A 12,106-nucleotide genomic window follows, 5' to 3' on the forward strand; every position below is an offset into this window, starting at 1 on the left:
AAATTCTAAACAAAAAAGTCCTCAATTTAATAAATATATTAAATATACCCAAATCCCAAGGGTGAAAAGTCGTATTCCTTAGTTTCAACAAAATTTGGCATCTTTTTTATTCGCGCTAGCAAAAATAAAGCTTTTCCTTCGTCACTTACAAATGGTAAATAAATACATGGATTCAGTGTTGGTTTTTGATTTTCTGATGGGCCCTCCGACAAAGTGTCTGGCCAGGAATATTTATAGGATCACTCTCCATTTGGGGGTTAGCTTAATACTAGTCCTCCTTAACGGTAAAGGAGTGCGTGAGGCCCTCGTAGGGATACTTTCCGCCCAGAATGTACTTGTACTCCCCGGAATGCCGGATGCGATATTCCCCGGGAAGAGTCTGTGGACTGATGTTCCAATAGATGTCCATTTCGCTGAAGCCCAGGATCGTATTGGTTCGGTGCCAGATCATTCTGAAGGGGAGTATATTATGTTAACAATTTATTTTGTAAAGGATAGTAATTAAAACTCACTTAGTTTCCCAGCTGGCATCCGTGTAGGCCACCTTCCAGCGATCCTCGTTGATCTTTCGCTCGATGGTGAAGTAGGTTTTCTCGGTAAAGAGGTTGTTCCTTGGGTTTCCCGATATATAGGTGACCTTCACCGTCTCATTGATCCCGTACTCCTTGTTGGGCTGCGATGTCACATAGCCAAAGTCCGTGTTTATCGGGTGGCCATCAAAGAGAACTCCAGTGTTCAGGGATAGCATAACATCATTCATATAAGGCGGACTTGGACCCGCATCCACAGTTTCATTCCTCATCATAGCCTTGGTCAGTCGCTCAAAGACGTCCATGTAAATGGAATGGGTGTGGGGTCCAAAGATCGTGGAGGCAGCCTCGTAACGCTGGGCCTGGTACTCCTCGGGGGTCACCGTGTAACTGGTGTATATATTCGTGAGTCCAGCGATAATAACCTCGGTATCCAGTCCTCCCACAGCTGAGGCAGCTGCTCGGATCTGATTACGCAATCGTCGTCCAGCCATCGTGGTGAATTCACAGGGCACAGCGGCTATAATCACATCTCCGATCTTTATCAGCTGATCGGAGACAATCTTCGGCTGCCACTCATAGGGGAAGGTAGCCTAGAATGGCAAGAAAATATTATTTAGATGAGTTTTAAATATTAAAACCATTTTAAGATTTTTAATGGAAGACCTTATAACCTGGTGGAGACTTTATTATAACCTTGATTTTTATAGTCTGACAAGTGCTCTGCATTTCGTTTAAGTTTAATTACCAGAGCTAAAAAACAAACAAATGCGTAGATTGTCTTTTAAATGTACTAACGACATCATAAAAACGAAAAACATATTAAAAAAATAAATGTATTTGTATAAATGTATATATCTTAGAATTTTAAAACCTGTACTTTTAAATATGCTTAGATTCTATTCGTAAGAAAGGCAGTATTTAAAATACAATGTAACAAAGCGATCTTAAAGAATTAAACGTTGCATACTTCTAGGCTCTTCAAAAAAATTCTGAATTTAAAGCATTAGAAATTCTATTACTTCAAAGGAAAATTTCTACATAACTATTTATTTTATAATAATAATTTTTTAAGTACTCACCCTTCCGGTGGCCAAAAGAATGGGCTTGGGCTCGTGGCACTTGATGTCCTCCTGCGTGGGAGCAGCGATAAAGTCGCGCACAAAGTTCCACATCGCATTGTCCGTGGTGGTTCCCTGTTCGAAGCTGAAGGCCCCGGGACCATCGGTGGTGCCGGCGGCAAAACTGTAGCCCATGGCCGGCTGACAACCCCTGACCTTGTCGATCTTCCTGCTCAGCGGGTTGTAGGTGCTGCCATTATAGTTGGGCATATCGACAAACTGATGGATGAACCTCACATCGCCGGTGACCTCGCGAGCCGTCGTCTCCTGACTTTGTTCGTTGAGCAAACCCAGGGCGGCATCCGCCAGCCGTTGACCCAGGATCTGGGTGCTCTCGAACATATCCTTTCCAGGACCCGAGGCAAAGCAATCTCCCTCGCCCGCAGGACAACGGGAGGTGAGCAGATCACATTCATTGCCGGAAATCGAACACTTGGGACCCATTATATTAGGGGAAACATCTCCAAGATTCGAGGAACAGAAGGCTCCCACGAACTTACCCTTTCCGGGCATCTTGTTCGGATTGTACTCCTTTTCTAGCAACAGAGCAGCATACCCCACATTATCGCTGGTTACCAGTTTGTTGGTATTATTCATTGAGGTGGCGTGAACGGCATACCAGTTGAAGGCCCCCAAGAGATTGTTTTCCAGATCCACGAATCTCAATTGGGTCAGGGTCTTATCAGTATCGTGTTCGTATTGAGCACGCTCCTCGGCGGGATTTCTCAAGTAGGATGAGGGTGAGCGGTTGATATTCACATTCAGCACTGTGGTTTTGGACAGGAATATGCGGCCATCTACTAGGTTATCCGTAGCTCTTTTAATGCACTAAATATATAAAAAAATAAAAAATATATTGGTATATATATAAACAGAAAAAAAAATTGTACATAAAATAGGGTCATTTCCACCTTATTTGAAATCAATATGATATTATTATTGTCAAATTTATGATACAAGCATATAACTTTATAAATGTTATAAAAATACTGATTTAAAATTCCAAATGTAGTATTTTTTGACCGAATATTGAACTATAAAATAAAATAACAAAATTATATGATGAAAATATGAAATTGACCTGATCTTTTGACATTTTTTTCTTTCTGTCTCATAATACCTACCAAATACAATCCCTGAGCCATCACCTCAAAGGTCTGAGGCACAAAGCCGAGAATGGAGATATCGTAGAGCAGGTGCATCAGGAAACCACCGGGAGCTCCGTGGGTGTGGGTGCCACTGATGGCCACATTATCGTTGTGGTAGAGGTTTCCATAGCGAGCCTGCAGACGCTTTATTACCTCCCTCTTCAGCCCGTAGCCCATCATTCCCGCATCCGCACTCACGAAGGCCACCCGATTGCCCTTCTCGTCCTCCACCACAAAGGCGCGGGCAAAGACGCGGGTGTGGATGCCACGACCCACTTGCTTGATGTTGGCATAGCCCATCTGTTAAAGGAGATAATCGAATAAGATGGTCTATAAGGAGGGAGCTATAGCGATGATACTCACGAAATTAATCTCCACTGGAGGTCCTGTGATATCCGCCCGACCCACGCCCACTTTGTAGGTGGCACTGGTCAATCCGCATAGGGAACTCAGGGCCAAAAGAGCCAAGAAGGCTATCTTGCTAATGGCCATCTTTGACTTTGGAGGACTTAACTTAAATCTGTAAGTAAAATAGAAAATAAATAAAATTAATAAATAATTGCGAATAAAAATGTAATATATTTAATTTGTTTTCTAAATAAACTGCTAATCGCTATCCCTAAATCTAAACTTTCGTGTTTAGATTATATAATTTCCCTTGAGCAATTAGAACGCCTTATCTGTGACATAAATATTTAGCCATATTAAAAAAAACACACACATTTTTTGCATGCATGATTAAAAGCAATAAACTTTTAATTACTGCTAAAAATTTTAGCTGTAATTAAAAAAAAAATGCACCAAGTTTAACCACATTTTCAGCTATTAATAAATAATGGACCCACATTTTAGTCTTGGGCATTTATGACTTTTTAAAGTGTTTGAATGAACAATATTAATAGCTCGATAATCAAATTAACAAGGCGATTAAGCCAAAAATTAATAGGCTGATCAAAAAATATGTTAATGGGTGATATTGGCTTTATATTCATAATTTTATTTGGTGAAGGCAAAACCTATAAGTAACAATCTAACACACTTCTTTTTTCTTTGAGTTCTGATCAATAAATATTCTTTAAAAGTAATCTACAATCTCCATTTAACCAAATCGGAAACGCAGAAATCAAGAGACCCCCGTTTGTATTTGGCAATCCTATCGCATATTGCAAATATCTGCAACAAAACACGATGGTGACGAAAGACACATGGGTTCGATTGACAGTTGGACAGCTGTATTAAAAACCCGGCCCTCATCTATCAATTGGTTATAGATAAAGCGGACAAATGCAAATATTCCCCTCGTCGGTCGTTCGGCAATCGTACTTCGAATGGGGCTGAGATTGGGGCGGTTGTGACCTCCAGCAGACCCATCGACAATGGCATTAACAATAACAATAACAAGCTGCGTAACAATAACAATATACTGTAATAATAATAATAACAAAGCAAACAATCGACCCGCAGTTGCAAGATGACAGGCGGGGGATCTCTTATCAATTTTTGAAGTCCGTCTTCGGAACCGGTTTTTATCAGTTGCGAAAGCAAAGCGGCTTCTTCAGTGGTTCAGTGGTTACTTTACAGTTGCGGTCAAGATACTGGAACCACTTACTCTTAAAAAAAATGTTAATGGAAGTTTTGTAAGTGTAAGTAAAAATAAAAAAACTTTAATAAGTATGAAGTATATATTATGATTTTCGATTAGATCAATTTTAATTTTATGAAGCATTTTTCAAATATTTTTTTGTGTTATATTTTTTCTCTGTGTAAAATTGTTATTTATTTTTCTGCATTGCCTTTCAAACTGATAAACACATTGAGAGCACATGTGGTATAATAGATACTTTTATGCTGACCGCCGTAGTATATCTTTCTTGAAACCAAAAGTAGTTGGGGTTTTCCATTAGCACCCCCTCTTTTCCTATTTTTTCCGCCTGCTTTTGTTTCGAACTTAATGATGAATCGACTTCTTTTGTATGCGCACTGGGTTCCACATAGAACACTTCATTCTCTTTATTCTGTTTCTATTTTTTGGATTCCCGCAAAAGGCGTTAAGTAGGAAATCGAGTGGGTAATTGCCGTGCATGTAAAGCAGTGCCAGTGAATCAGCCACCTGATCCCCATTATTTGTCCTACACTTTGCATAATTTACACACCACGGGTCTGACATTGAAAATTACGAACGAAAATTAAATAAATATATGCTCGGCTATAAACAGCGGACAAAACTATCAGCTGCAGGGCCATCGCACAAGATACAAAGATACAAAACGATACGAAGATACAAATGGGCCGGCAAACACGTATCTTTTGTGCGGATTTCGATTTCGGATACTTTTGCAATCGCCTGGAGGCTCAAAAATGTAACGCACACCAAAAAAAAACGAAAAAAGAGAGCAATCAAAATATATAGAAATGCAAAAGTATCTCTTGATCGCCGGACAAACGCGCCAATTGAGCAAATTACAGAAGATTTCGTTTGATGAGCCTTTTATAAGATGAGCAGAGGTATTATATGGTACATATATGGTTTTCCTGAGGTTACTTGCACTGATTTAGGGATGCTTGGACTTGTTTTTTGAGGGTTATGCAATGGGAATTCCTTTTTTCGTACTGTCTCATTAGCTTCGGCACTCACATTTATGGTTTAAACTTGGTCGGGATGCAATTATAGTGATTGTATATTTATTTTGCGCTTATCACACGCTTTTTATCCGCCCAATTAATGGATAATGTGCAGTATTTGCACTTGCAGCTCGGCGCTTGTCGATGCCAAAAACTGATTTCAAAACACCACTCTGGCCTCCACTTGTTTCGATTTATTTATCTTTCCACGAAACGCGACAGTTTATTTTGTTGTACTTTTTTTTTGGTCCCCGCCCCTCTGAAAAAACGAAACTATCTCGAAATGAAACCGCAGCGAGAGACCCGTGGGATTGGCGCCCAAGTTGGCACTCGACTGATCGGATCGCATCGAGCCAACCGTTTTCAAGCCAAGCTCAATCTCAAACCGAACCTGAATCGGGGACTTCGGCTCTCGGCATTTGCATCTGTGAATGGGTTTTCGGCTCTTCGGTTTTTATTTTTTTTTTGGGCGCTTTGTGGGCGTCAATCCATCAGTTGGTCAGTCGTACAAGCGGTCAATCAAGCTGACGATCGCTCAATCTCTTTATGTTCATACAAATCCATGTTTGATCGGTATGGGGTGTACCAAAAATATAGCACTATCTTACTATCTTTAATCAACAGATAAATATAACCTTTGTACAAATCTATTAGTAATCGTGAAAAAAGATATACTTTACAGGATCAATATATGTAAATCCTAAAATCCTAAAAATTCTTTACAAATTCTAACTATAATTGAATATCTTATAACACATCTACCTTTAGGCTGCCCAATATTCCCACCTGCACTGTTGGTTTTGCCCGATCTGCATGCTTTAAATAATCCACCGATAGCTTATCATATCGCCTCGTTAGTTTCCGCAGATCAGGGGACTTAGATTGGAACACACTTAGTGGTAATACACTCGTGGGTAAACAAGTGCGCACTTTGACTCCTGCAAACACGATATTTTCGCACTCCAAGTCCGCGATATTTGTACGGATAATTGCTTGGAATCTAACTTACCCCAGAAATAAGTTTCCTGCCGACTTCTTTCGGGATCGACCCACGCGCTACTACTGAATGGGCACCCAAAATCGATCCAGCCAGAGGGGTCTTTAAAATAACCAATTGATAAGGTCCAACTATCGCTAAACTTCGAGTGTATTACCCAAGATTAGCCATGTTTTATTTGCAGCGATACGGATTAAGTACGTGCAATTGGAGGGGGAATGTACGGTTTGGTTTCTATAAAAATACAAATTTGCAACGTACTATTAGAAGGCTTTAATCAAAGAATTTTATTTGGGCGTTATTTGACCTTCAAGGTGGATTATTTAAATTAGTATAAGGTTAAGCTAAGATTCACTTGATTATATCAAGTACAAGTTACAAGTTTTTTAATTTAAGACATTACTTTTATTGTATTGTTTTTCTCTCTGCTACAAAAACTAAGGCACGTGTATATTGTAGGTATTTATTATTTTCGGCACGTGTAATTGCCTTTTTGTGGTTGCCAAAATTGTAACAAAACATCTGCCAATTTTATTTACCATTGATAAATCGTAAAAACAGCTTTCATAAATGCAATCAAAATTGGAAACAACTAAAGGAAGGTTTACTTTTTTAATATAAATAGAACACGGGTAAAAATAGTAGATAGGACCAAAAAACAAAATATATAAGAGCAATAAAAAATAGAATGTCTTAAAATATTTCTTTTTATATGAGAATTTAGTTAATAAATCTTATCAAAGCGAAGACGTCAAGATTGTTATTAAAACTAAAAATAAAAGAAATGACATGTGTGCTTATTTTTTAACATTCATATATTTTAAAATAATATAAAGGAAACACCTTATACTTTAATTTAATGCTGAATTAATATTTAAATTAATAAATAATTAAATTAATATTATATCATTTACTGTGGGCAAAATAAAATAACACATTAGCTATTAACAAAACATTCAAAGCAATTTGTACATTACCAGTTTTTCAAATACATAAATAGTATCTAATAAATTCAAAAAGTAACGTATTCCTCGCCTTGGTAGTCGATGAGTTTACCATCGATAAGTATCGATAAGGCATCGATGCCCATTGCAACGGTATCGCGCACAGCTGACTGCGTGGGAAAACATCTGTTTCCAGCTTTTTCAGAGGACGCCACCTGCGTAATTATGAGTAATTCTCCGCGCAAGAAGATTGCGGAATAGCGTTCAATTGGCAGCCAACCAAACTTCGAATCCCACAAACCAAGACAACAGCCAAGGGAATCCCCCAGGAGAGCAGGCAGTGGAAACCCGCAGAAGTCGCTGGAACAAGAGCAACTGAAACCATGTCGAAGGCTGTGAACAACATGAGCATGGGCGTCGTGGAGCCGCAGGAGCGGATGAAGCACCTGTCGCACTGCGGCAACCTCATCGAGGTGGACAAGAACATGCCAGTCACGCGGTGAGTGGGAGTCCTTCGGTTCCAGGGTCACCTTCCACTTTCCCCCTCCAAGGATGCGACCTTGGTTGGCCAAGGCCTCCTGGGTGCTCAGTTCCCTACACACACTCACTTACCCACCCATTTGTCCTTGCAGGTATTATCGCTCGGGCACCGAGATGCTGCGCATGGCCAACGTTTACCTGCGGGAGGGCAACCACGAGAACGCCTTCATCCTCTACTTGCGCTACATGACCCTCTTCATCGAGAAGATCCGCCAGCATCCGGATTATGGAAGTGTCAAGGCCGAGGTGCGGGATATCAACCGGAAGATCAAGGACGAGATCATGCCCACGACGGAGAAGCTAAGGGCCAAGCTACTGACCCACTACCAGCGGGAGTACGAGCAGTTCCTGGCCAGCAAGGAGGCGGAGAGGGTCAGGGAGCTGGAGCGCGAAAGGGAGCGCCAGCGGCAGAAGGAAAGGGAGAAGGCGGCAGGCGGCGGCTCATCCAGCGGCATTCCATCCCTCATCCCGGCCAATCTGCACGTGCTCATCGACGAGGGCAGCCAGCCATCGGCTCCAGATCTCGGCCTGCTCGACCAGGTGGTCTACCCGAATGACTTTCCCACGGGCGCCAATCGCAGCCTGCCGGGATCGGGACTCCTGCTGCCCGCGGCCAGCGAAGCAGCCGCCGATAAGACAGCCAAGTGAGATTCAAACAAGGGTTTCTATTCTAAGCTAGAATTCCAATCCGTCTAGTCATCTCCCTTTACTGTAAACAAACATGAAGCCTCAAGAGTTCCTATAAACATGTCACCGCAGTAGGGTTGCAATTCTATATAGTCAGCAAATCATTTGTTTGCTTATAAACTGCTTTCCACTCATTCGAGGTTTGAAATTGAGAACCTCAAACAAACATAAGGCCTAGGCGAGCTTATCGAACGATCGTCAGCTATAAAACGATCCCACTTTGATTAGAGTTGATAAGAAAACTGATAGGCTCATTAAACTGATAGTTTGATCAAACACTGCAGGGTTTTTCGCGATAATTTTAGAGATTGTGTTTTTCCATTAATGTAATTAAGAGTCAGATTTATCATAGATTTATTAACTATAATTATATTTATTTTTCCAGCTCTAAACCCAGCTTCGATCGCAACCAGAAGCCGTCGTACAACCGCACGGATTCTCTGCTGGCGGGCTCTTTGCGCCTCGTTCACGTGCCCGGGGACACGATGGAGGTGTTCCTGAAGCTGGCCCTGGCCAACACCTCGAAGAACATCGAGACCTGCGGCGTATTGGCTGGTCATCTGTCGCAGAACCAGCTGAACATCACGCACATCATAACGCCGCAACAGCAGGGAACTCCGGATAGCTGCAATACGATGCACGAGGAGCAGATATTCGATGTGCAGGACCAGATGCAACTGATTACGCTGGGATGGATACATGTGGGTGCTCTCTATATATCGCCATTATTTCCCATCTAATTGTAAAATGCTCTCTAGACCCATCCCACTCAGACGGCGTTCTTGTCCTCCGTTGACCTGCATACGCACTGCTCCTATCAGATCATGATGCCCGAAGCCCTGGCCATTGTGTGTGCCCCCAAGTACAATACGTGAGTCACCCGATGAGTCACTTGGGATAGCACCTGCTTATCTGCAATCCATATCTTACTATTACAGCACTGGTTTCTTTATACTCACGCCGCACTACGGACTCGACTACATTGCCCAGTGTCGCCAGTCGGGCTTTCATCCGCATCCCAATGACCCGCCGCTCTTCATGGAGGCGCAGCACATCCGGATGGACAACCAGGCCAAGATCAAGGTCATCGATCTGCGGAGATAGTCGCTCAGAAGCCAAAATTCAAAAGATCTAGCAATAGCTCCAGTTTCGGGTGTCAAACAGAGTGATTAACCAAGGAAATTACAGAGATTTAGAGAGAATAACTATTTTCGGCAAAACACAGAGATAGAGAAAGAGAGATATTGTATTTTTGCAAGCTGCTGATCCCCAGGATCGTCGACTATACATCACTTTAAGCACTCGGCTGCATTTGTTGTTGTTTATTGCGTTCCGGCCTTTCCGTTCGTTGCATTCTTTCACTTAAGAACCCCCAATGTGATTTTCAATTGTGGCTTACCCCTGCGTTCGTTACTATCTAATGTATACCTATATATTTAATATGTTAGGCACTCTTACACACAGCTTACCGTGCAAACTATTCGGGGCGCTCCAAAGGAACAGGAGTCGCGCCTTCTACGGCTTACTACTTGCAATAACCTGTTGTTCAAAGACGAATCATCATGAAATGCTATTATTAAACTGTGCATGCTTACCTATTGTACTAAACCGAATAAATATTTATGACTACTGGTTTATGGTTGCCCATATTTTTCACTTTTAATGGTTATTGCAAGCATAAAATCAGATTTGTAGTGGTCTTGGGGAAGTTATTTTAAAGAAATCAATACCTGATTTTTTTTATTTTAAGGGGAATTCCTGGAACTTTATTTGTTACTACTTCTTTATAGTTTCATTCTTTTCATAAAGTTGGAATTAGCCTACATTCTCATACAATTTTTAAACAAAATTTTATATTTCACTTGTAACGCACTTTTCAAAAACGCAAACTCTGGCCAAAAGATGACGCTCCAAATTTTCCGGCCAACAGCTCAGCTGGGAAATTTCCCTGTGTAAATTCTTTACATTTTCTGCTGTAGGTGAACAGCTGTAACTCTTTCAAAGAATAATGGTTGAATAAAATATAAAATTTAATTCAGAAAATTTTAACAATATATAAACATATTAAAAATAAAATATTCTCACCATCTTATAATATTTAGTTAATTTTCCTACAGAAGCTAAGGGGTGGAAAAACTAACATTTCCCTCGCATCCTAACATTTCCCACCGCAACCACCTTTTGGAGCCCTGTTGGCCAATGTTTTCCATGTTGTCATCCAGTTTAGCGCGTTTTCTCGTCTGGCACGGTCCTGTTTTCCGAGGTGTTCCCAGTGCAGCAGCTGTCCGCCTCCAAACCATCTGGGTGCATTTGAGGAACAGGAACCGATATATAGAGTTATATATCCAAGTGTCAAACCGAATTAACCGCCACACAAGCGGAATTAAGTGCGTAAAAATCGATAAGAGAGCAGTTCCTTGTGAATCGCCCACCTGGGGTCAGGTGGAAACTCCCTACCCCCGAAAACCCTGCTGGATTTGCTGGGGCCAAAAGTCAGAGTAGTTTTAGTCACCCGCTGAGCCGCTGATAATGCCAATGCACATCCCGTTTCCGTTTAATTGGATACCCACTCTGCCGCCAGTCGCCCGATGCCAAGAAGTAAGTGCACTTGCTTTTCACCGAGCTTAGCCTTTGTCTTCCCGTCCGTGGAATCCCTCATCAAGTGGGCGCCAGTTTGCGCTTTAATTACCAGAGCCACCCCCTCCCACCCACCACGCCCACCTTGCCACCCAAGAGGCGGCGGATTAGGTGCTCGGATCTAAAAATAAGTGCGGCTGGAAAAGGAATGAAAAGAGCAAAAGTGCCGACAAACGGAAAAGTAAAAACAAGCTAAATAAAAAATTATTATATATGTAAAAAAAATACCCTTTCATAAAGAAATATTTAAAGAAAGTAAATCGAAACATTATATTTAGGTATGAAAAATATTAATTTTTTTTTTTAGATTTCATTGTGGCTTAATTTGTAAATGTGTTTTCGGAATACATTTCTTAAATGGAAAAGGTTACCCAAAAAATTATTATTATACAAAATCCTACAACTACATAAAATTAAAATAAATACCAATTCCGTTTTTAAAATGCCTACTTGTTCGGCTTTTTGTTCCCAAATTAATTCTTTATTGCCAAAAACCATAAACCCCATTTTATTGAAAGTTATTACCCTTCTCAAGGTTTTAAGAGCAAAGCAATTGAGAAATAAGGACACAAAAGAAGGGTTCTTGATCGAAAGTAGACGGATATAAATTGATTATAGTGTTTTCTGCAGCACATACACATATCATTCATCTTTGTTAAAGCGAAAACCCTAGTAAAGTTGTGGCATTAAAAGCGTTGTTAAAGTGAAGAGCTATTTGTATGTGACAATGCGGAAGTGGAGGTCCTTTTGCGGCGCTTGTGTTGGTGAATCCCCGAGCTGTGCCTGTCGTGCCACAAAAAGGACACCCCATTTAAGAAGAAGGGAAACCGAACTGAACTGAACTGAACTGACATTTGGCTAACCTTCATAACAAAAAAGC

At 41.0% G+C, this 12,106-nt stretch overlaps 2 protein-coding genes across 3 annotated transcripts; one reads left to right on the top strand and one right to left on the bottom strand.

Annotated features, from left to right (window-relative positions):
- Nucleotides 1-78: 78 nt before the first annotated feature.
- Nucleotides 79-5,743, bottom strand: CDase (neutral ceramidase). Its single transcript, XM_017145109.2, has 6 exons — nucleotides 5,435-5,743; nucleotides 3,163-3,319; nucleotides 2,776-3,099; nucleotides 1,613-2,479; nucleotides 513-1,123; nucleotides 79-452 (listed from the first exon to the last, which is right to left on the bottom strand). Exons 2-6 carry the CDS (start codon nucleotides 3,289-3,291, stop codon nucleotides 269-271), a joined length of 2,115 nt encoding a protein of 704 aa, XP_017000598.2. The 5' UTR covers nucleotides 3,292-3,319; nucleotides 5,435-5,743; the 3' UTR covers nucleotides 79-268.
- Nucleotides 5,744-7,407: 1,664 nt separating this feature from the next.
- LOC108059707 (STAM-binding protein-like A) lies at nucleotides 7,408-10,221 on the top strand. Of its 2 annotated transcripts, XR_011419226.1 has the most exons (6): nucleotides 7,408-7,861; nucleotides 7,995-8,546; nucleotides 8,975-9,290; nucleotides 9,348-9,460; nucleotides 9,528-9,994; nucleotides 10,054-10,221. XR_011419226.1 is itself a non-coding variant. In XM_017145118.3 (5 exons), exons 1-5 carry the CDS (start codon nucleotides 7,746-7,748, stop codon nucleotides 9,691-9,693), a joined length of 1,263 nt encoding a protein of 420 aa, XP_017000607.2. In that variant the 5' UTR covers nucleotides 7,408-7,745; the 3' UTR covers nucleotides 9,694-10,221. The 2 variants fall into 2 exon arrangements, 1 of the variants encoding a protein (XP_017000607.2); XM_017145118.3 differs by having other exon boundaries at nucleotides 9,528-10,221.
- The last annotated feature ends 1,885 nt before the right edge of the window (nucleotides 10,222-12,106 follow it).

This window comes from Drosophila takahashii, chromosome 3R, assembly GCF_030179915.1.
Source record: "Drosophila takahashii strain IR98-3 E-12201 chromosome 3R, DtakHiC1v2, whole genome shotgun sequence".
Classification (NCBI taxonomy): domain Eukaryota; kingdom Metazoa; phylum Arthropoda; class Insecta; order Diptera; family Drosophilidae; genus Drosophila; species Drosophila takahashii.

Coding starts and splice junctions, on each gene's coding strand:
- CDase (XM_017145109.2), bottom strand. CDS start 3,291: ATGGCCATTAGCAAGATAGCCTTCTTGGCTCTTTTGGCCCTGAGTTCC. Junction 1,124..1,612: donor TTCTTTTGGCCACCGGAAGG/GTGAGTACTTAA, acceptor TTGCCATTCTAG/GCTACCTTCCCCTATGAGTG. Junction 453..512: donor GATGCCAGCTGGGAAACTAA/GTGAGTTTTAAT, acceptor ACTCCCCTTCAG/AATGATCTGGCACCGAACCA.
- LOC108059707 (XM_017145118.3), top strand. CDS start 7,746: ATGTCGAAGGCTGTGAACAACATGAGCATGGGCGTCGTGGAGCCGCAG. Junction 9,291..9,347: donor TTACGCTGGGATGGATACAT/GTGGGTGCTCTC, acceptor AATGCTCTCTAG/ACCCATCCCACTCAGACGGC. Junction 9,461..9,527: donor TGTGCCCCCAAGTACAATAC/GTGAGTCACCCG, acceptor TTACTATTACAG/CACTGGTTTCTTTATACTCA.